The sequence below is a fragment of the Mytilus californianus genome, unplaced genomic scaffold (genome assembly GCF_021869535.1).
Source record: "Mytilus californianus isolate M0D057914Y unplaced genomic scaffold, xbMytCali1.0.p SCAF_7, whole genome shotgun sequence".
NCBI lineage: Eukaryota > Metazoa > Mollusca > Bivalvia > Mytilida > Mytilidae > Mytilus > Mytilus californianus.
In genome coordinates, this window is record NW_026262723.1 from 40,328,761 (window position 1) to 40,352,098 (window position 23,338).

A 23,338-nucleotide genomic window follows, 5' to 3' on the forward strand; every position below is an offset into this window, starting at 1 on the left:
TAAACAGCATTACCTGGAAATTCTCTTGGGTGTCTAACTGTAGTGACCTCTTTACATAAATATCTCCAGTTTCTGCATTAATTCCAAAGTACTGATTTGTCTTTGTATTAGCAAATGCTCTGTATCTTATCGTCTTGTGAGGAGCCTGTAAAAATTTAAACAGAAATTTGGCTTTAAAAATTATCAAAGTGAAAACTGTTTACATTGTTACAGTTTAACTAGTCTTCATTCATTTTTATAATGCTAATTTTCAATTAGCAGTCCAGGTTAATTCAATAAAATAATCTTATATCTTTCTTTTTTTTTTGATAATTGAAGATCAAAATCAATTAACTGTACAGGAACTCAGTAAAATTAGTGAATGCGAAGAAGAAGGTACATTTCGGGGCGTATCTGGCCCTAAAAATTCATTGAAAATATAAATCATGTTTTGTTTTGGATCTTTGGCCATTAACAGCCTATAAGCAAGCAGATACTAAACAAATACAACAGGCTGTTAAATTGTGAAAGCAATAAGGGCCATAACTCCTAAATGGCAAAAGAAAAAATCATTTAAACCAATTTTGACCTTTATTTTGTCATGAGAACAACATGTGGAAATTGGAAAAGAATTTGATCAAGTATACTCAAAATTGTTGCATGGAATGGAAGTCCCAATTTCCAATCAATCAAGGACCACACCTCCAGAATGGCTAAAGTAAAAATCATCAATATAAAACTTGACTTCCTAAAATCCTCAAATTACCCACCTGAGAATCAGCATCAGTTGCATTAACTCTGGTGATGGCTAAACCAAGTTCTTGTGTTTCTGGAATTCTGACATTTATAACAGTAGGATCTCCGAGGACAGGAGCTTGAAGATTTCTCTCTACTGTTACAGAAACAACAGTTGTATTACCCATTGGCGGAGATCCATTGTCATATGCTCTGACTCTCACCTATAAAAAAATAGTTTGTTTAAATTTATGTCGTTCAAAATTTTACAAATAAATGTATTTATAATATAATAATATGATTCTAAAAAAAGGTATCAATTCATACAGCAATTTATAACTTTTTACTTCTTTTAGTGGGTCTTAATTGACCAAGTACCAGCATGTTCTACCACCTCTGTGCAAACCCACGTTATATGTTCGTATCAGGTTCAGCACAACAAGTCATAAATATAATTTACAGGTCAAGTCCGGTCAATTCGACTGTTTTGGAAGCCCTGCCACAGAGAAGGAACCTGTCAAAAAATTATATACTCTGGAATCAAGTCAATAATATGATGAAAATAGTCTATTTTCAAGGAGTTACAGATTAATATCAAGTTTGAAGTAAAACAAGGAGTATAGAAGTGATCACTTTGTGTCTCTAGCAATAGCTAGACACTGTCAAGCTACCAAACAATAGAAATTCCTTTTATGGAAAATTAACTGTGTTATGCATGAATCCATAATTGTTTCCATTGGTACTAAAATAATAAAAAAAAACTTACGTAAAAGATTTCATCATTAATACCAGCAAGAGAAGCTCTAACTTGGATCAATCCTGTGTTTTCATTTATCTTAAAGTATGCAGGAGCCTTGTCATCTCCAATAATCTCGTACTTCACCACATTGAAAACTTGGTCAGGATCAACGGCACGGACGGGAATAACATTGGCATTGATACCCGATGTTTCTGGAATGTTCTGTTTATAAGTTGCACTTTCCCATTGTGGAGCATTATTGTTCCTAATAACATTGATTGTAACAGTTCCAGTATTAGAATCTTTTCTTGGAGGAGAGCCACCATCTTCAACAATCAGGGTTGTCTACAAGTACAATTATAATTTCCTTTTCTAAAAATTCAAAAGTATCTGATAGTAACACTTACTTCAGTACATATATACTATTTGCAAGTACAATTGTTATTTCCTTTTTTAAAAATTCAAAAGTATCTGATATTATACAACACTTACTTCAGTACATATATACTAAGGATTGTGGGATTCCAATTTTTGTGTATTTTGTGGGTATAGGTTCACCACAAATTTAAATGTAATAAAGTACACATTTTCTGTCAACATGTATGCAGTATTCTGCAAAACCACAAATTCAAATATTCACAATTGTTTCACCCTTCAATCCGCTAAAATTGGAATCCACAAAAATAAATGAAATTCACGGTAGTACTCACAATTGTTATCTAAAGTTATTGACTAGGAGAACTTTCCTTGAGATAATTAACAAAATTTGAAATAATACTCTTTTAAAACAAATATAGAAAAAAAAACGCTTTGAAAACTTGAATTTAAACATTTTACTTTATAAAATATTTTTCATATAAGTCTTGAAGGAATTTCTTTACAAAATGTCAAATAATGCTGTTTAATAGCAATTATAAGAAATAGCTTTGAAAACTTAAATTTAAACTTTTTTACTTAAAATATGTTTCATCAAAGTTTTAAATGAATTTCTTACAGTATATTGCAGATCATTCTCTTGTAGTAAGGACTTTTTCAATGTAATGATGCCAGTGTCTTGGTTAATAGTAAAAAAATCTGTTGCTGATCCTACTCCAGTCAGAGAGAACACCAGCTTATTGTATGGATCCTGAAAGCAAAAAATGATGACATAGTACACATATATTATAATCAGTTTCCATTGCAGTCTTTATTTTTTTCTTAAACCATTGTGGTGACGTCAGCCTATTCATTTACCGTGGATTCTTTTTCTAGAATCAACGCTTCCTAAATCTGCCGCTAAAATGGACTCACCAAATTATATTCAATTGCTTCCTTTGTGTGTCTAATTTCATTAAGTTTGAATTGGCTAATTTGCTGATTTCTGTTCACTAATGGAATTAATTTAAAAACTTACCTTTAATTTTTGTAATTTGTATATGCCTTCACTGGGAATCGAACCCTTCCTTGAAATCTGTTATGAATGACTGACATCAACACATCGACGAAACCTCTAGGCTACCAATGGGTTACAACTTAGATGTCTATTTTATATATATAAATGAACATCGGACACACAGGGGTTGTACCTTTATATATACACAATGGGCAGTCGTATAGTATAAGTTGGTAGCCGCGAGGTTAGCGTGCTTAAAATCAACGAGTTAAAAGATAGGGATTTGTCGGTTTAGGTTCGAATCCCTGTATTATCTCTGTTGTCCCAATTCTGTTTTTTTTCTAATTTTGCATGTTATAGTGGATATTTTTGTAATAATAGCATGTTTATTTTTTGGATTATTATTGGCTAATTCACATGTTTGAAACAAAAATGATTACATTCTATTTGTCAATTTTTGTTGTATAAATATAGTATGATTTCATCTGTTTTACTACATAATTTTACAAATTTTGTTCGCAAATTCCTATGCTAGAAAATCGTGATGTGCCTAGAGTGCTAGAAATTTCGGTAACATACTTATTATATATACTTTATATATGCTCTTTGATCGGGTTGTTGTCTCTTTGACACGTTCCCTATTTCCATTCTCAATTTTATTAGAAAAAAGTTCGAATATGTCGTATTTTGTAAAAACAGATAATTTTCAGATGCCTGATAATATAAAGATCTTTAAAGGTAGAAGTGTTATATTTGTATTTTGTTAACCAATTAATTGTGATCTGAGAATTATCAATGCATCGTTGGACACGATAACATGGTTATTTAAACTCACTTACAATACCTTCTAATTAAGAAAAGGCTTTAATTTTGAAAAGAAATTAACACAATAGTTTAAGTTATAGATACAATGGAAACGCTTGGATTCATGAAAAACAAACCAATCGCCCTCCGGGCTCATGGTATCTTTTTCAAGAATCCACGCTTATCCATTGTATCTATATAACAAAATGGACTGGTATGATCATGATGAAAAACAGGGAAATCAGTCAAAAATAGACTGAGTTATCAAAGAACTTATTTATACTTTCTTCCCGTGTTCATTAAATGGAAAAAGAAAAATATACACAAGAGCACTTGGTTTTAATTCTGCATCAAATAAATATGATGTTCTATTTTGAATTTTCAAGTCTATTTTTAAAAAGTAATTTTTATTTTATAAGCAACAAATAATATTATTAAGACGAAAGACTTTTCCTTGGATTAATACCCTCAAATAGAGCATATGCTTTCGAAGAATTTTTCTTATACTGTATTTAAATTCATTGAAATTTTACTTTTTTCGTAAAATTCATTTCAAAATATTATGACATGTATTTACAATCAAAAAGTATCATTTACAATTCCCTTACTTGGTTTACTTTCAAATCCAGTCGACTTTAGCATAAAAGGAAAGCACAAACTTACAAAATAAATGACAAACAAAGTTCTATAACCCATGATACTTACAGTTTGATCTGCATCATTAGCCTCTGCATCAAACACTACATAGTTAAAATCAATATCTTCATTAATTTCCACAGTTGTCCTGTAATTAGTTCCAGCTCCTGGTGATGTCAAAGAAGGGTTGTTGAGGTTACTGTCGACATTCAATGTCAGAATGGCATAAATAGATTTCCTAGGGACACCAGAAGTACCAACAGCATCTGTGGCCATGATTGTCAACTAGAAAAGAAAGTCAGTAATAAAATTGCTTTAGATTGATTCATTGAAAGGTCAACAAACTGTGTGCAACAATGGACAAGTTTTTTTAAAATCTTTTGAGCTCAAAATCTGACCATCACAAGACAACAAGTCAATAGATTTAACAGAGTCTTTAAAAAATTATAAAAGACCTTTAACACCAATTCCCCTGTGGCTGTCATTTAGACATGTTCAAAATTTATGTATTTGAAGATATTTGATAATTCAACTCACAATTACAACTAATAAATAATATATACGTACATCATACTTAGCTTTTGTCATACTTCCGAGCAGTCTTATTTCTCCATTGCTAGGGTTTATCTGGAATTCATTCGCTGTATCACCTCCAACAATTGCATACTCAATTTGATTGAATGGAGACTACAAATAACATAAAATCATATTACAGTCAATGCTTTAACTATCGAGAAATTACTATCACATATGAAAAAAAAGTTTATTAAACCATACAAAAAGACGTTCCTACAGTCATGGTGACAGCTTTTATAATATATGTTGTAATTACTATAAAATTTATAAAAAATCAACGAATAGTTCCCTACTTTTGTTTTTATTATTAATGAAATTTCTGCCTTTAATATTTAGGTGTGTGTATCCTTTCCACAAAACTCAAGTATCCTAAATAGGTCTACAATATAGAAAAAAAAGTAGCACCATTGTTTGAAATGGTTTATGAATAGACTTAAAATTTAGAGGATCTACATGGGGTTTACAGAATAGAGAATAATGGGCAAAACATGCAGAAAAAATAAAGAATAGAGAAAATTAGGAACACGAAAAAAAATCAAAGTGCTTGTAAGCACTGAAGGGTAAAGATTGCTTTAATTTATCAATGGGAAGTAAAATTAAACATTGCATTGTATAAAGCATTGGTTGTAGTTATGGACAAAGGAAGATAACTCCAATTTTAAAGATTACTTTAAAACTGACATCATTGATATTTTTAGAACAGATCATTAGATTCCTGCACCTTGCACAAGTTATGTAATTTTCGTGCCAAGTATAACATCATTTTGTAACATGAATATCTGATCATATATTCCATTGATAAATTTCTGGAAATGTTCATGGATAGGATGTATAGAAGGTTCTGATCAATGCACTATATTTTGTGTATATCAAAAGTCGTGGTAAACCTTGGAAAATATAGATATCAAGTCAGTACCATAGGGTTTTGATTACATTTCATGTAATCTTTACCCAACAAAAAAATGGAGAAAAATGGGCTGCTAAAATATAAAGAATACAGAATAATGGCGTAAAAAAATAAAGAATAGAGATAAATGGCCTAAAACCTAACCAATTAAGAAATGAAGGAACCCCATCCAGACCCTCACATATGACTTTTGACACTTACTGTGCTGTCAGCATCTATAGCATTCACATCTCTGACCAAATAATTACTTCCAGAGTTACGAGGCACAGAAATAGTGGCAGGCAAATTCTGGAAAACTGGAGGATTGTTGTTTCTGTTTACTTTGATGGTAACCGTAGCAACCTGTGCTGATTGTAACTGATTTGGTGGTGACCCTCCGTCTGTAGCTCTAACTGTTAACTAAGAGAAAAAATTTTAAAAAAAATTATTCAGCTACATTCCAACAATTATAATGTACCATATGTGCACCATTGTGGATTCTTAATATTTTTCTTGGGATACACATTTTCATGAATTTAGTGGATACAGAAATAACAAAATTTCAATGATCAATGACGTACAAATTTTGCAGACTTTGGCAAAATCATGAAATCAAATATCTACAGTAATACTTTTCCTAAATTCACTATAATTGATATTCACGAAAAATAAATGATTCCACAGTATGTAATCTTCAAAAGTGTTTTTCTTTTTAAATAGTGTTCTTGGCATTTGAAACCTTGAAGTTCGGTCTTATAATCGACAAGTTTTATTACCTACACAGGAAAATTAAAATTGTCATAAATCTTCATGACAAATGTCTTTATTTTTTGTCGTCATTTTTTTCTATGTTTTCTACAATCTGTTGAATTTTTTTTCAAATTTTCTCGAGAACGGTGAAAGTGTTGGTGGTTATAAACATTGTGTATAAGTTTGAGAACATTTGGTTAAGGCAATGTAAAGTTAGAGTGTGATTCACCAATTTTTCCCCTTATAAAGGGACATAACTCTGACCAGTGTGAGTGACACCACCCAATTAAACTTGATCTGTGTTTTGGTAATAATAAGCATTGTGTATAAGTTTCATAACATTTGGTAAAGAGAAACTAAAGTTAGAAAACCAATTTTGGGACATACGAACGGATGAACAATGGTAAAACTGCGGGGGGCAAATAATCCTTAAAATCCATATATGTAATTTTAAACCCTCTAACTTATCATTTAAATAACTATCTTCTTAAAGGGGCACTAGCTACGAGATGCATAAAAAATCTAAAATCTGATTTTTTTGGTTCAATCATTAATGAAAGTGAAATAGTGAAATAATAATTTGCTTTTAGTGGCCAGTATGGTTCTATTTTGTCAAAATAAGCTAAGAAATATTGATGATGAATTATTCACTTGCAAGTGAATAATTCGACCTCATTGAGTCCATATTCACGTGAACTTCAATTTAACATCTTAGCTAGAGATGGATAACGCATGAATCGTGCATGTTGACATAAATACACACAAAACGAAGCTACATATTATCGAGCCCATGCCCTGTAAATTGTTTATTTTAGACTTTTAATAGTTTGGATAAATGTTTTACATTGTTATGAATCAAATATGAGAATTTGAGTCAAATCAGTGAACATGAATTTGACAGCTAGTGCCCCTTTAAATATACTTACAGTGTAATCAGCACTATTAGTGTCTTCATGCAATGGCTTACTGACTGATACCACCCCTGTCTGGCTATTCACTGTGAAGTATGACATAGCTCGACTATCTCCTGTGGCAGCATATGTGACAGTATTATATGGAGGCTGAAGAAAAAATAATCAATCTCTCTTTATATGAATGTTTTATGCTTGATTTTTAAATAATTCCCACTCTATCACACTTTTCTTCTGACATACATATATTATGTAGCATTTGAAAAAAAATCAGAGACTTAATACAAAATTTATCAGTTAAAAGCAGTTATTTAGATACAAGACAAGATAGTTTCCCATATGTATAAAGTTTTACATTCATATCGTAACACATTTTCCAGTTATTTTGAATGCTCCAGCCCTAATTACATTTTTGTAACATTACTTTTTATTTCACGAAGAGTTATCTAAGAAAATTAAATCTGATGAAATGCTATGAGTATGGATTCTTACAAAGACATAATGATTTAGTAAATATGGATTATATTTAATAAGTAATAAGAAAATTAATCTTTTAGAACATTTTTTGTATTTATTTTAAACTATTAGTAATAACAAGGTTATAGCTGACAGTTTGCTCATTGTTGAAGGCCGTACGGCGACCTATAGTTGTTAATTTCTGTTTCATTTGGTCTCTTGTGGAGAGTTGTCTCATTGGCAATCATACCACATCTTCTTTTTTATAATTATTTACATACAATTTATTGATGTTTAAATCTGGCATTAAGGTGGTACCTAACACTACAGGGAGATAACTCTGTAAAATCAGCTAAACGTTTTATTAACTTGGAATTGTTAAGGAAATATTAAGCTTCTCAATGATTAGAATTAGTGTTTGTCAAACTGCTATATATCCAATGAAATTTTTCCGAGAAAGTGATTGGTTCAAGTTTAATTTTTGAAATTTTTATATTTTTTTCAAGAGTCAAAGTAAATATTTTGTCAAAATTTTATGAAAATTAAATGAGACAAATTAATTCTAGTCAAGATGTTGGGTACCACCTTAACTCATGAACTTAACTATCCTTTGGACCTTTTTGAGAGTGTGAGTGAGCTAGCCAAGTTTAGAAATCAATACATTACTTTAAAATAATATAACCTATATCAACTTTGCTGTTTCTTGTAAAGTTATCCCCTTTCATTCCTAAAACAACCTTTCTAAAACAGGTTCATAAAAATATTTTCTATGTCTGATTCTGACATCAGAGTACATATGATTTAATTGATTGAATGCTTCATGTCCAATGGCAAAATATTTCATCTTTATTGTAGGACTAAAACAAGTTACAAGACTAAGAGCCAGGAGCTCTTTTCACAAAAAATCTTACGACAAAAACTGATCATAAATTATACTGAAATATTCATGACTTATGAGACTTACGAGTAATTTCGCTTGTAAGACTTTTTGGTGAAATCCAAAGAAGATCATCGGATAAAAGGTCCCATATGGAACCCGATGGGTTTAATAATAATAATAATAATAATAATAATAAATTCTTTATTCAAAGAGGGTAAACACAGTTAGTTACTATTACTAATCTTCCCTAAGGCCCTCATATACAATACAAGTAAAAAAATAATAATAAGAGAAAAAAAAATAAATAAAAAAATAAAAAGCAAACATACAACACATTAACACAATTGTATAGTCATGATAGTTCAATGTACATGTACCATTAGAACATATAAAAATATAATGATTTAAATCTTACAGAATTATCAGCATCTGTTGCAATCATAGTTACTCCTATTCCTGTTCCCACTTGATGGTCTTCCCGTATTTCTGCTGTATATGTCAATGGAGCAAACTGTGGTGGATTGAGGTTCTTTTGGACCGTCAAAGTAAACACTTCAGTGTCAGATAAAGCAGGGAAACCATTATCAGTGGCTCGTACAAATATCTGCAATAAAGTGAAATTAGTTAATTCTAAGATGTCAGCAAGATACGAAAGAAAATCAATTTTCAAAGATTAAATGCAAGAAAAGGATTTCATTAAAAAATATTTTGTAAATAGGTCTCGTTCTTTTAAAATAACACTTTTTCAATTATCTTAATACACTTTTCTGGAAGTAAATTTCTAAATTTACAGTTAAGATATGAAAGACAATGATTATACTCCTAGATTGGTTACAATTAAATGCATGTAGAGTCAAGCCTGCTAAAAAGATCACCTCTGCTCTAAAAAGATATAAGAAGAATGTGTCTGAGAACACAAATGCCCCTGATCAAGCTATGCAATTTTCCAAGTTAAAAAGGGTATAACTCTAGAACAGTAAATGAATTACTGCCCAAATTCGAACTCTATCTGGGTGTTGTGGTTTTCAGCATTGTGTATGAGTTTCATTAAATTTGCATGAGGCAAACTTAAGTTAGAGTGTGGAAACGAAAATTGGACGGAAGGACTGAAAGATAGAAGGACGGTCATGGGTAACACTTAATGCCCCCATCGCCTATGGGGGGGGGGGGGCATCAAAACTTGACTGGGTAGGTCACCTTCTTGGTTTTCCACTCTAGTAATATCTATGCATTTTGGATCTCAATTCAAAAGTTACCTCTCTTGTAAGGTTATTTTTCTCTGGTCCTGAGAGTGACCTTTATAGTTAAGTTTGACTGTATGTTTTTATTGTATAGTAATGTTATATTTATAGTAAAACTTTCAAAATGGACCTATTGTGTAATGTTCCCCTGTATTGCATTAGTGTAATATTGCTTGAAAATGACATTACTATAAGTATAACTAAATTTTGAGATGTAATTTAAAAAGTTTTGTCTTACAATAAATTTTGGCACAAAGAATGGTAAATGTCATAATAATAATGGCACACACCAGTTTGTGCAATATATTCTAATATGACGTGCTTCTTTCGCTTTGTAAACAACACCGTGATAAAATTCTCGATATATCTATACTTAGCGCAGACTCAGAGATGTGCATATTGGTGGCTGTTACTATTTACCTCCCACGTAAATCCACATGTATCGTCACCTATGTACAAACACCATGTCGATTTCGTTGTGTCGAAATTGAAATTGAAAAAGAAACTACACAACCGTTATTCCTATTATATTGCATAACAAAAATAATTAATGCACAGGAGCTTAAAAAATGTATAAAATCAAAATAAAATAAAATTCCGCCAAATTTCATGAATGATCTTGGTGCATTAACGTCATGTCATAACATGACGTCATACGAATGAAAACTCTAAAGCTGAATGTTTTCCATTACGTATACTCCCTAAGTTCGGGTAATATTGCATTAAAATGGAGTTTTGAGGTAGGTGTTGTTTCATTTTCTATTCCATTGCATTATTCGCACATTTGTGGATTTCAGCAAGTCAACATGGCGGCTCATTCCTTAGTTACGACATGTCAACTCTGGATTTGACAGTAAATAGTAGCCAACGAAAAATAAATGTTTGGGTTAAGAATTATGAGAATTGAAAACATTTTTTCTACTGCTTATTTGAGAAATAATTCATGTAAGACTTAGATTTATATGAAATTTGTAGCTTTTATCTTACAGGGGGTAAAATAGAACAGCCATACACACGGCAATCTTACGTTCGCTTCAGTTTTTAAATTACCGTATTTGTCCTATTAGAATCGAAATAATTCATGGAAGCCATAGATTTGTTGGACATTTACACATGGCCTGGGCCGTGATATTCGTTAATTTTATCCCTCGCTAACGCTCAGGATAAAATTCGAATATCACGGCCCAGGCCATGTGTAAATGTCCAACAAATCTATGGCTTCCATGAATTATTTCTTAAGTATTCTACACAGTGCAATATTTACTGATATTAGCGCAATAAATATATAAAAAATACTTTGAAATCATATAAATAAAGGCAATAGTAGTATACCGCTGTTCATTAGTCATCAATCGATTTAACTGAAACAAATCCAGGTCACAAACCAAAACTGAGGGAAACACATCAACTATAAGAGGAAACAAAACGGAACAACAGAAACACTGAACTGCTACAAAAACAAACGCCAACAAACATATTAAAGGACTATGTATTATTGGTAAACAAATTATATTGGTATCATGTTGACTCTTGGAAACCAACATACCTGGAAAGTAGTCTGTGTTGTCCCAGTCAAAACCTGTCTCAATGTGACAGCACCAGATGCTGAATCAATATTAAAGTAAGTAAAGGCCTCTGTTGGTCCGTAGATACTGTACGTTATCATATTAAATTCAGTCTGTAAAAAATAAATAAGAATACATTGATTTTTCCAGAGTTTTGTGAAAATATTTCTGTTCTATCTTACTAATTTATCTGTACCAAATTTGGATGACATTTAAAATGCTTACATTTGGTTATAGACAACTAGAGGAGACTTTTAAATTAACAATGTTTGAATAAATCCTGGACAATTATAGACTTTTTTCTTTCTACAATCAGCCAGCTATTGTATCTTTAATAGGTATACAAATAAATTTGAGCTTTATTTGTATACTAAGACTTCTGGTATCCTGTTTGATGTTGAGCTATGGTAAGGTAAACCTATTGATTATGTCAGTTTATATTGTGGTTGTCTTTGCAATCCATTTTCATTTATAAAAACCCTTTTAATCTGTAAAATATGATAAATCATCTGAATGTCTTGCCTTTACGGATGGAGGACATATTTTGGTTTTATTGGTTTCTCAAAGAGAAATTTAAAATTCCAATTGAATGAACTCCACAGAGTACAATAGCTACTGTATTTATTTAATTGGAAAGTTTATTTTGCCATAAATTAAATGGCCAGGTAAACACCAACTGATTCTGAGGAAAGGTTGTATTTCCATCGCAATAATAGACTATTTTCATATTACCGACTTTTGACTCCAGATTATATAATTTGTCGACTGGTTACATGTACCTTGGACATCATGGTACTCGGTACAATTTTTGGGGAAAATTACCTGGTTAATATTTTTTTTTCACTACAAAATCATCGGAAAACAGTAAACTTTCCCCTCAAATTACACCGATTATATGTTTGATTTTACTTATTTTGGTTGCTCTTACTTGACCGAGTACCATGATGTCCAAGGTAACCAGTCGACAAATTATATAATCCGGAGTCAAAAGTCGGTCATATGAAGATAGTCTATTAGATCAGTGTTAAGCTTGTGAATTGAATGAGGCAAGTTTCAGTGTATTTGAAGTAAACCTTACTCTTGTACTTAATGAGTTTTGTTTAGTATTCTACAATACTGTGGATTCATTATTTTTCATTGGGTACCAATTTTCCTGGATTTCACGGGGATAGACGAACAACAAATTTAAATGTTCAACAAAGTATAAATTTCTCATAGGGATTATATGCACACTTTGGCAAAACCAAGAAATCAAGCATCAATTAAATATAAAGTGTCTTCAATCCAAGAAAATTGCTTCCCACAAAAAAAAAAGGAATCTACAGTAAGTTGGGTTGTCCTAAACATGATATGTCAAAGACTTACCCTGGTATCTGGGTCATTGGCTTGTACTGTGAAGAGTGGATTGGTAGACACTGGGGTTGTTTCACTTATTGGACTCAGATTCTGTGATTGTATAACAGGAGGTTGGTTCCTGATGACACTCACGGTAACAGTAGCAGTATTAGAACTGTCTCGGGTGGGGTCACCAAGGTCATAAGCTTGAACTGTCAGCTGTGAAGACAAGTATAAAGTTTGAAATAGAACAATAAAACTCCTTGTGTGTGAAATAACAATTTTTAATATGCACTGAAATATGAAAGTTTTATGAAATATATTCTTAAACTAAAACACTAACCTTGACAAACTTTACACAGGCAATTAACATATCAAACAATTTCTTAACTGAAATTAAGGACATAATATATGGTTTTTGTACAGGTATATGTTTTTGAGGGTTATTTGCTACCAGTTGTGTATCACTGGTTGCAAGTAAAATGCACATAAACATGGTACCTTGTAGATCTAGGGTTATCGACCATGTATCAATTCCATACTAACCAGGTACCTTAAAGATCTAAAGTGGTAGAACACCAGTCAATTCAATACTAACCTGGCACCTTAAAGATCGAAAGTTACAGACCACCAGTCAATTTAATACTAACAAGGTACCTTAAAGATCGAAAGTTACAGACCATCAGTCAATTCAATACTAACTTGGTACCTAAAAGATCGAAAGTTACAGACCACCAGTCAATTCAATACTTACTTGGTACTTTAAAGATCGAAAGTTACAGACCACCAGTCAATTTAATACTAACCTGGTACCTTATAGATCAAAAGTTACCGACCACCAGTCAATTCAATACTAACTTGGTATCTTATAGATCGAAAGTTACTGACCACCAGTCAATTCAATACTAACTTGGTACCTTAAAGATCGAAAGTTACAGACCACCAGTCAATTTAATACTAACCTTGTACCTTATAGATCAAAAGTTACCGACCACCAGTCAATTCAATACTAACTTGGTATCTTATAGATCGAAAGTTACTGACCACCAGTCAATTCAATACTAACTTGGTATCTTATAGATCGAAAGTTACCGACCACCAGTCAATTCAATACTAACTTGGTATCTTAAAGATCGAAAGTTACTGACCACCAGTCAATTCAATACAACCTGGTACCTTAAAGATCGAAAGTTACAGACCACCAGTCAATTCAATACTAACTTGGTATCTTAAAGATTGAAACTTACAGACCACCAGTCAATGCAATACTAACTTGGTACCTTAAAGATCGAAAGTTACAGACCACCAGTCAATTCAATACTAACTTGGTATCTTAAAGATTGAAACTTACAGACCACCAGTCAATGCAATACTAACTTGGTACCTTAAAGATCGAAAGTTACAGACCACCAGTCAATTCAATACTAACTTGGTATCTTAAAGATTGAAAGTTACAGACCACCAGTCAATTTAGTACTAACCTGGTACCTTATAGATCAAAAGTTACAGACCACCGGTCAATTCAATACTAACTTGGTATCTTATAGATCGAAAGTTACTGACCACCAGTCAATTCAATACAACCTGGTACCTTAAAGATCTATGGTCATTGATCACAAGTCAATTCCTTACTAACCTGGTAATTTATAAATCAAAAGTTATCGACCACTAATAAATTCCAAACTTACCTGGTACCTTAAAGATCAAAAGTTATCGACCACCAGTCAATTCCAAACTTACCTGGTAACTATCAGATCTAGGATTACTGGTTACTAGAGAATTTTTGACACTGATAACTCCTTGAGGTGTAATCTGGAAATGATCCAAATTGTTCAGCAGACGGAAATTGATTTGATTATTTGGAGGACCTCTATCATTATCAGTTACAACAAAGTTTGCAGGATTTAGAATTATCGCTACACCACTTGGCTGGGTTTCCAGAATTCCGGCTGTATGAGAGAATATCGTGAAGACAGGTGGTTGGAGATTTCGTAGAATTTTTATTGTTACATAAGCGTTGGCTGTTCTTGATCCATCTGATGCTTGTACAATAAACTGAAAAAAAGTATGAACAAATTAAAATAATTATAGAATAACTTATCCAAGAATTCAAATATAAAAAAATATTCAACGAGTTACCAAACAAAACATTAATTCATGAATGTGTGAATATTGAACTTATAATCCATTTTAGTCATTAAATTTTTTTATTTAACCTCAAAGATTAAGCAAGTGTTCTACACTTGAGAAACTTCAACTGAAACATATTTATCTTCCCTTAATTAAAATCAATATCCAAATACTTAACCAATTCTGTATACAAGTTCTATGCTGTTATAAAGTATCATTTCAAATCCATATTTCTATCAATAAATAAAGTCTATAGGACACGTACATTGTAAAAGATCGAATTACTGCCAGCAAGGCCTGCTTTGACGTTTATTCTACCAGTGTTTGGTACAATACTGAAATAAGTGTCAACACCATGGTCACTGCTAGCTGCTATAGAGTAGGTTATTGTTCTGAAAGATGCCTGAAAATAAAGTAACAAATGTACACTGTACTATAACAACTTCTTAACTTAATTGTACTATCTTGAAATGTTTATGATTTTGTACTAAACAACTTTTAAAACATATACAGCTTTTATAAGCTTTAGAAAATTGTAAACATGTACAGCCTTAGAAAAATTTCTCTGTCAATAAAATTTAACATTAAGAGATTTTATGTGAAAAATTTAGCACAGATACCCCACCATTTATATATATATTTTGTAACCTTATAATATGACAAAGTTTTCCAGAAAAATATACAGAACATTCATATAAATACTTCCATTAACAGTCATTTGACTCTTTATCTTCCATTAACAGTTATAGACTCTTTATTTTCCATTAACAGTTATTTGACTCTTTATCTTCCATTAACAGTCATTTGACTCTATATCTTCCATTAACAGTTATTTGACTCTTTATCTTCCATTAACAGTTATTTGACTCTTTATCTTCCATTAACAGTCATTTGACTCTATATCTTCCATTAACAGTTATTTGACTCTATATCTTCCATTAACAGTCATTTGACTCTATATTTTCCATTAACAGTTATTTGACTCTTTATCTTCCATTAACAGTTATTTAACTCTTTATCTTCCATTTAAGGTTATTAGACTCTTTATTTTACAGAGTTGGATTTTCCTATTAAACCAAATACATTGGTTGATAAAACATATTTCAAATGATCTAAAATGAAATCGAGAGTACAATGTTTTTACATATTCAGATGAATATTTAAGGTTGGACTTTTTGTAATCCTAACCTTAAGGCACCAATACTAAAAACAAACCCATTCTTCTATAAATCTGGCTCTTCTGCAAACCCTTACATTTCCCCATTGTCTATAAAAAAAATGTCCTCATTTATAACACAAATTTCAATAAATACCTCAGTATCTGCATCATTTGCCTGTACAGTCAACACTTCTTGGCCAATATTCAGAGTCTCGCTAATCTCTTTGTAATAAGTCTGGTTGAAGAAAAGTGGTGCTGCTTGATTTCTCTTAACATTGACAGTGACAACAAAATTCTGTGGAGGTGAGCCATTGCCACCATCTACTAATGCAACTGTTATCTGTAAAACAAATAATATTTTTAAATTCATCAGCCATAATATTATAAAACAGACAAACCAACACCCCAAAACAATATTTACTAAACCACAAAATGAAATATACTGTAAATTCAGAAATTATTGTGTGCATTTATTATTGCGATTTTGTCATTTTAGACTAAAATGTAATTTTAATTTTTGCGATATTGAGAAAAATCCTGTTTAATTCATATAAAAAATTTCGAAATGCGAGTTCAAATTATTGCGATTATAACCCTGCCGCATTTTTCGCAATAATAAAAACATCGCAATAATTTCTGAATTTACAGTATACAATGTATTCATACAAAAATCATAAAACACATTTCTCAAGGACTGTCAGCTAAACTTGCCCCTTTCAAAAGAGTATCAACAAAAATACCAAACTCCAAGGTAAATTCAAAAAGGGGAGGTCCATAAAATCTGACAAAATCAAACACTCAACTATATCTACCAACAGAAGGAATGGAGAAAACAACCCTCATATTCCTGACTTGTCACAGGCATTTTCAAAAGAAACCGAATTACTTCTTAACATTTTCCAAGTGTATAAACTTACCGAGAAAGTATTGATGTTCTGATTATCAGCAGGAGACCTAATCAGCTGTAAGTCAAACTCCTGGTTTGCACCTTGCTTCACTCCTCTGAAATAGCTCTGGGCTGTACTGTCACCAACTATTGTGTAAGTTAAAGTATTGTAAGGAGCCTGAGTATCTGCATCAGTTGCACGAATTTTAACCACAGATTCAAGCAGAGGTTTAGTTTCTAAAATTTCTACAGTAACAGCTGCTTGGTTGTTCTGCAATACCCACACTGGATCATGTAAATTACGTCTAACACTAACTGTCACGGTACCAGTAGCACTTAGACCAGGTGGATCTTTCGCTATGACAGTCAACTAGAAAAAATAATTATATCCTATGTAAGGGAATTGGATTAAATAACAAACAAAATTCTGTGAACATATCACACATAATCTTAATTATTTGCTTTAAAATAGGCTGAAATACTTTTTTCTTGTAACAAATCTTACAGATTTTCTAACTATTTTATCTTTTTTTTTCCAAATTTATAATTTTTTTTTTTTTTTTATCTTAGTAAAACTAATGTGTATTATTTGAACCCCTTTTCATGATCACCCTTATAACCATACATCGAATGCTAAACACACAGTTCTTCTTGAAACAGTTTTATATTAAGTGTTACCATATTTTTATACATCTATCACTATGTATATATCTAAATCTCTTTTACAACATTTCCAAATACCATTAACAATTTGTGTCATTAACAAACTGATATTTACCAAAACAGAAAGTTTTTCTTGAAACAATTTTAAATTAAATAAAGTATTATTATAGTTTTATAAATTTACAATTTTTCTGTATTCAAACCTTTTTTTATGATATTTCCAAATACCATTAACAAATATTTCCATGAACAAAATGATACTTACAATGTATGATGTCGAGTTATCAATTAATAAGCTATTCTGAAGCCTAAGCACACCTCCACTCTGTATTTGGAAATGATTTGGTACACGATTATCTGGTATTAACGAGTAAGTCAAGGTGTTAAACTCAGTCTGAAAAATTAATACTAATCAACTGACAAATACACAATTCATATAGAAATAAGTATGTTTGAAAAAAAAAATGAATTCATCAATTAAAAGCCTACAATAATCCAATGGCCATATGAATGAATATTCCTAAAAAAAAATCTCAAATTAAGACAGATGACATTTGCAAATAATATTTAATAAAGGTAGAACTTTAAGCCTTAAAAAGATATAATATCCAATTCTAGTTTGAAAAATTGAGACAATAGAATTTTACCTTCAGATGCTAATAAAAATAAACAACCCTTCTTCCTCCCAAAAAGAGTAAAAAAAAAAACTACTAGCAAGACAAGATAAAAGATGTAAATGGGCCTCAATTTTTAAATTGTTTTGCAGTAAAAAAAAAGTTCCTAGTAAATTTCATTGACAAAACTACTCAATCAAAGACTGAAATCGTAAATATTGATAGCAAGAAGTGGTCTTAAAAATGTTTAACAAAGAGCTCAAATAAAATTTCTCACCCTTGCATCATTATCAGTAGCCACAAATGTACCAATTGTCCCGATAGTTTGATTACTATCTATGTTAATCGTTGTAAATGTTGGAGAGAAGAACGGTGCTGTATTTCTGATGACAATTACAGTAATTGTTATTGAAGCACTTTTTGGAGAAGCTCCACCATCTTCAGCAGATACTGTTACCTGGTAGAAAAAAAATTATTATTAATCATTTGAAAATGGAAGTACTTCATACTTAAAACAATAAACACTTTTATAACCATTAAAAAATTACAAAATTAAATTTTTAAGTTACAACCATGAGAATACAAGTTATAGCAAATTTTGTGTTTGTTCTCCTATGCATTGTTGTGACATTGTCATGAGTAGCGCGTGCCATAATTAATGTTGAAATTTATTGAGAAATACAATTTGATATTGGAATGCCTTACCATTGCTTTCAGCCATTCAAGCATATAGATTCTTATAAAACATACATGTAATGTAATTAGAGCTATTTTCCTAATACTTGTAGTTTAAAAGGTTTGGTTGGCTTGCTTGCTTGGTTTGTATAAATGTTTGCTCAAGCACTGTAATTAAGATTGACATCTGCAATCAATAGATAGGCGGGGCTTTTCAGTTTGTATACATTATACTCAAATGTTATTGGATGTTAGGTATAATGCAGAGTATAATGTATACAAGCTGAAGACCCGCCTATCTATTGATTGCAGATGTCAATCTTAATTACAATGCTTGAGCAAACATTTATACAAACAAAGCAAGCAAGCCAACCAAACCTTTAAACTACAAGCATTAGGAAAATAGCTCTAAAAGACAAAATTAACTGCATTACTTGTTTTATTTAAGAATTGAATGTTTCTCTTTATAATTTCATTGGGGTGTAAAAGCGTTGACCAAAGCACATTTTGTATGAAGCATGGAATCAATTCATACTAAAAATGTGTGCAAGATCAACATTCTAACAGCCCTATAGTTTAAAAAGGGAAGCATTCAATTCTTATAATTACATTTTTATGCTACAACCATGAAATTAAACAGTTATATCAAGCTTTTTGTTTGTTTTTCTATGCACTGTTTTAACAATGTCACGGAAAGCATGTGAAGTCATAGCTGTTGTATTTTATAGGGAAATACAATATGATATTGGAGTGCCTCATGATTGTTGTTAGCCAATCAAAGAAACGGATTATAATGAAATATACATGTAATGTGATTGTTAAAAGTCAAAGTGATATAATAAAATACTCACTGTGTATTGAGTCGCTGAATCACCAGTCAATGCTCGACTGATCACAAGTCTAGCTGGACTCTTTGGATCAATATAAAACAAGTTATTGCCACTATTTGGAATAACACTGACAATGCTTATGGTAACATCACTGTTGGCAGAACCCTTAAATAGATAATACTTTATTCAAGTATGGTAAATTTATGATCTTATTACAGCACAGCATAATCTTTAAAATTAATTTTATGAGGACTAAAGAAACCAAGAAAATTCAAGAACTGGTACCTAAAATTTCTATTTTTAGAATCAGCACAACCAAAAGAATATAACCAGCAACAGTTTTAGACATTCAAACATTTATATACCACTGACAGGAAGATTACCATCTGTAGCAGAAATTGTAGTCATTGAATTAACTACAGACCCATGGAATCAAAGGAGAGAAATTTTACAACCCCTTTCCCTTGAATAAATAAGAATGTGTCCATAGTACACGGATGCCCCACTAGCACTATCATTTTCTATGTTCAGTGGACCATGAAATTGGGGTCAAAACTCTAATTTGGCATTAAAATTAGAAAGATCATATCATAGGGAACATGTGTACTAAGTTTCAAGTTGATTGGACTTCAACTTCATCAAAAACTACCTTGACCAAAAACTTTAACCTGAAGCTGGACAGACAGACGGACGGACGGATGGACTGACGAACGGACGGACGAATGAACGCAGACAGAAAAACATAATGCCCCTAGATGGGCCATAAAAAAAAAGACAACTGGGATGAGGAGCAAAATCTGAGATATAAATGTTAATTATCATTTCACTAATCACCTCTTTTTTAAGTGAAAGAACTCATAAAGATAAATATTTAGGGATGACCATTTGTGGTATACTTTAAATTCAGAAAATATTGTGAGGTTTTTATTATTAAATGTGAATAATGCGACTTGGTGAGTATCGCAATAATAAGAACTTGCATTTTGATATCTGATACATATATCTGTATGCAGCTTTTTCAGAGAAAGTGCAATAATTAATCCTGCAATTTTCTCCAATCTTTAAAAATTGCAATAATACATGTAGTCATTGCTTCAACAACTCTCCCTTTGTAAAAAGAAAGAACCCAGATACAAAATGATAACTTACCTTAGAGTCCCCATTTGGACCTATAATGGTATTGATTACACTACAGGGTCATTAACCCAAGGGAGACAACCTTTAACCTTTAACCCTCCCCTTTTTTAATAAGATCACTATCTGTGGTTGTTATAATAATAAATACACTACATACTCACTCTGTCAAGGTATAGAACCCTGACAAAGAACAAAAGATAACAACTTACTGGAGGATCACCATCTGTGGCAGTAATGGTGGCCAAAATACTACCAACTCCGTCTGTTTCAAGTACTGTCACACTGCCAGCTGGTGTTACAGCTATTACTGGTGTAAAATCATTCTGGTCCTGTTAAAGACATATTTTTTTATTATAATTTTAGCACACCAACATATAAATACAAAATTGTAACCCTACTTTTTAAGTAATTTTAATAACGGGAATTAATTACCGAAGAATATATAATAATGCATCTAGCATTTGGCATTATTGGAATTTCAAACATCAAGATTAATATGGTATGGATACTTGCACTATACAAAAAATTATTTTTATTTTAACAATAAATGGAAAATATTATTATCTTTAGCAAACGATTTCCTACAGCCAATGAAAAATATGGATACCTTCAACTTGCATTTCCTTTACAAAAAATTCTTTTTAGTTTTACAGTCAATGGGATAGTGTATTTTTTATTAATATTACAGCCCAAAACCATGTACCCATAGGACATCATGCCCTGCTCGCACTATCACATTTCCAAGTTAAGTGACCAATGAAATCTTGGCCAAAATCTTAATTTGGGGTATACATTTATTAGTTTACTTAATAAGGAACGTTAACATGTGTACTAACTTTCAATTTGATGTGACCAAAACTTACCTTAAACTAAAACTTTAACCTTTCATATTTCCATTTTAGTGAACCGTGAAATTTAGGTCAAACCCTAATTTGGCATAAGTTCACTTCATAATGAAAATATGTAATAAGTTTTAAGTGATGTGACCAAAAACCATCATAAATACAATAAACAGCTGCGCCATGAGCGCATGATACGCCCGTCGTCTTGTGTGTGAATTTTTATGCAATAAGCATAAATAGTTTCTGACATATGGCGTGACATGCGAAAACCCCCTTTTTTTATTTACAAAAAACTCAATATCTCTAAAATAAAATTTTGAATCAAAACCAAAAAGTATACAGATCTTTAGATTAATATAACTAAGAAGTGTGTAAAATTTTAAGCAATAATCATAAATCGTTTTTGAGATACGGCGCGACATGTGAAAAACCCCTCCCCCTTTTTTTACAAAATACTCAATAACTCAAAAATAAAATTTTGAATCATCACCAAAAAGTATACAGATCTTAAGGTTAATATAACTAAGAAGTGTGTAAAGTTTTAAGCAATAGTCATAAACTGTTTTTAAGATACGGCGCGACATGTGAAAAACCCCTCCCCCTTTTTTAACAAAATACTCAATATCTCTAAAATAAAATTTTGAATCATCACCAAAAAGTATACAGATCTTAAGATTAATATAACTAAGAAGTGTGTAAAGTTTTAAGCAATAATCATAAATTGTTTTTGAGTTACGGCGCGACATGTGAAAAAAAACACACACCCGTTTTAGTTACTAAGTCCCGTAACTCAAAAAGTTTTAATCTTATTATCACCAAAAAGTATACAGACCGTTTGACCATCATAAGAAACAACTATGTTAAGTTTCATGAAATTTGGATAAGTCATTCTCAAGTTACGGTGCGACATGTTTACGCCGGACAGACAGCCGGACAGACAGACGGACAGACAGACGGACGGACGGCCGGACGCCGGACATTTGTATACCATAATACGTCCCGTCAAAAATTTGACAGGCGTACAAAAATAAGGAGATGTGGAATGATTGCCAATGAGAAACCTTATTTCAATGTACCTTAAACCTGAAACAGGACAGACAGACGGATGGACACACTGACCAAAAAAGATGATACCTCTTTACTAGTACCTATGTAGGTTAGGCATAAAGACATTTTGAAATGGTCTTTTCCAATGACATAAAGTGTCAGAGCTCTAAATAAATATCTAACTTACAACAACATCAACTGTGACTGTAGCAGTTGACGATAGTCCACCTCCTTCACCTTGCTGTGTAGTAACAGTGAAAATGTACTGAGGGGTAGTCTCAAAGTCCAATGCTGCATTGGTAGATATTCTCCCATCATTTGCAATACTGAATGGGACGAAATTTCCACCTAGAAATTTGTAGGTGATATTTTTTGTTGTGTCAGGATCCACTGCCTGTAAAAATGAACAGAATAAATCAAGTACTGCCTATCTCTTGCATTACATTTCTACTAATTCAATATCAAATAGTGTCTTTTTATGTTCTCTAAG

At 31.6% G+C, this 23,338-nt stretch overlaps 1 protein-coding gene across 1 annotated transcript in view; it reads right to left on the bottom strand.

The window, feature by feature from the left end:
• LOC127708407 (uncharacterized) overlaps positions 1-23,338 on the bottom strand; it is a 199,676-nt gene that overhangs the window by 145,980 nt on the left and 30,358 nt on the right. Inside the window, exons 22-41 of the mRNA XM_052213279.1 lie at positions 23,036-23,242; positions 21,169-21,288; positions 19,844-19,987; positions 18,595-18,774; positions 17,969-18,097; positions 17,072-17,410; positions 16,309-16,494; positions 15,261-15,398; positions 14,606-14,920; positions 12,896-13,084; positions 11,512-11,643; positions 9,140-9,328; positions 7,404-7,538; positions 5,950-6,147; positions 4,833-4,952; positions 4,335-4,550; positions 2,448-2,579; positions 1,481-1,798; positions 750-938; positions 14-145 (exon numbers count right to left, since the gene is read on the bottom strand). Coding sequence (XP_052069239.1) covers positions 14-145; positions 750-938; positions 1,481-1,798; positions 2,448-2,579; positions 4,335-4,550; positions 4,833-4,952; positions 5,950-6,147; positions 7,404-7,538; positions 9,140-9,328; positions 11,512-11,643; positions 12,896-13,084; positions 14,606-14,920; positions 15,261-15,398; positions 16,309-16,494; positions 17,072-17,410; positions 17,969-18,097; positions 18,595-18,774; positions 19,844-19,987; positions 21,169-21,288; positions 23,036-23,242 — 3,708 coding nt within the window. The remainder of the gene's footprint in view (positions 1-13; positions 146-749; positions 939-1,480; positions 1,799-2,447; positions 2,580-4,334; positions 4,551-4,832; positions 4,953-5,949; positions 6,148-7,403; positions 7,539-9,139; positions 9,329-11,511; positions 11,644-12,895; positions 13,085-14,605; positions 14,921-15,260; positions 15,399-16,308; positions 16,495-17,071; positions 17,411-17,968; positions 18,098-18,594; positions 18,775-19,843; positions 19,988-21,168; positions 21,289-23,035; positions 23,243-23,338) is intronic.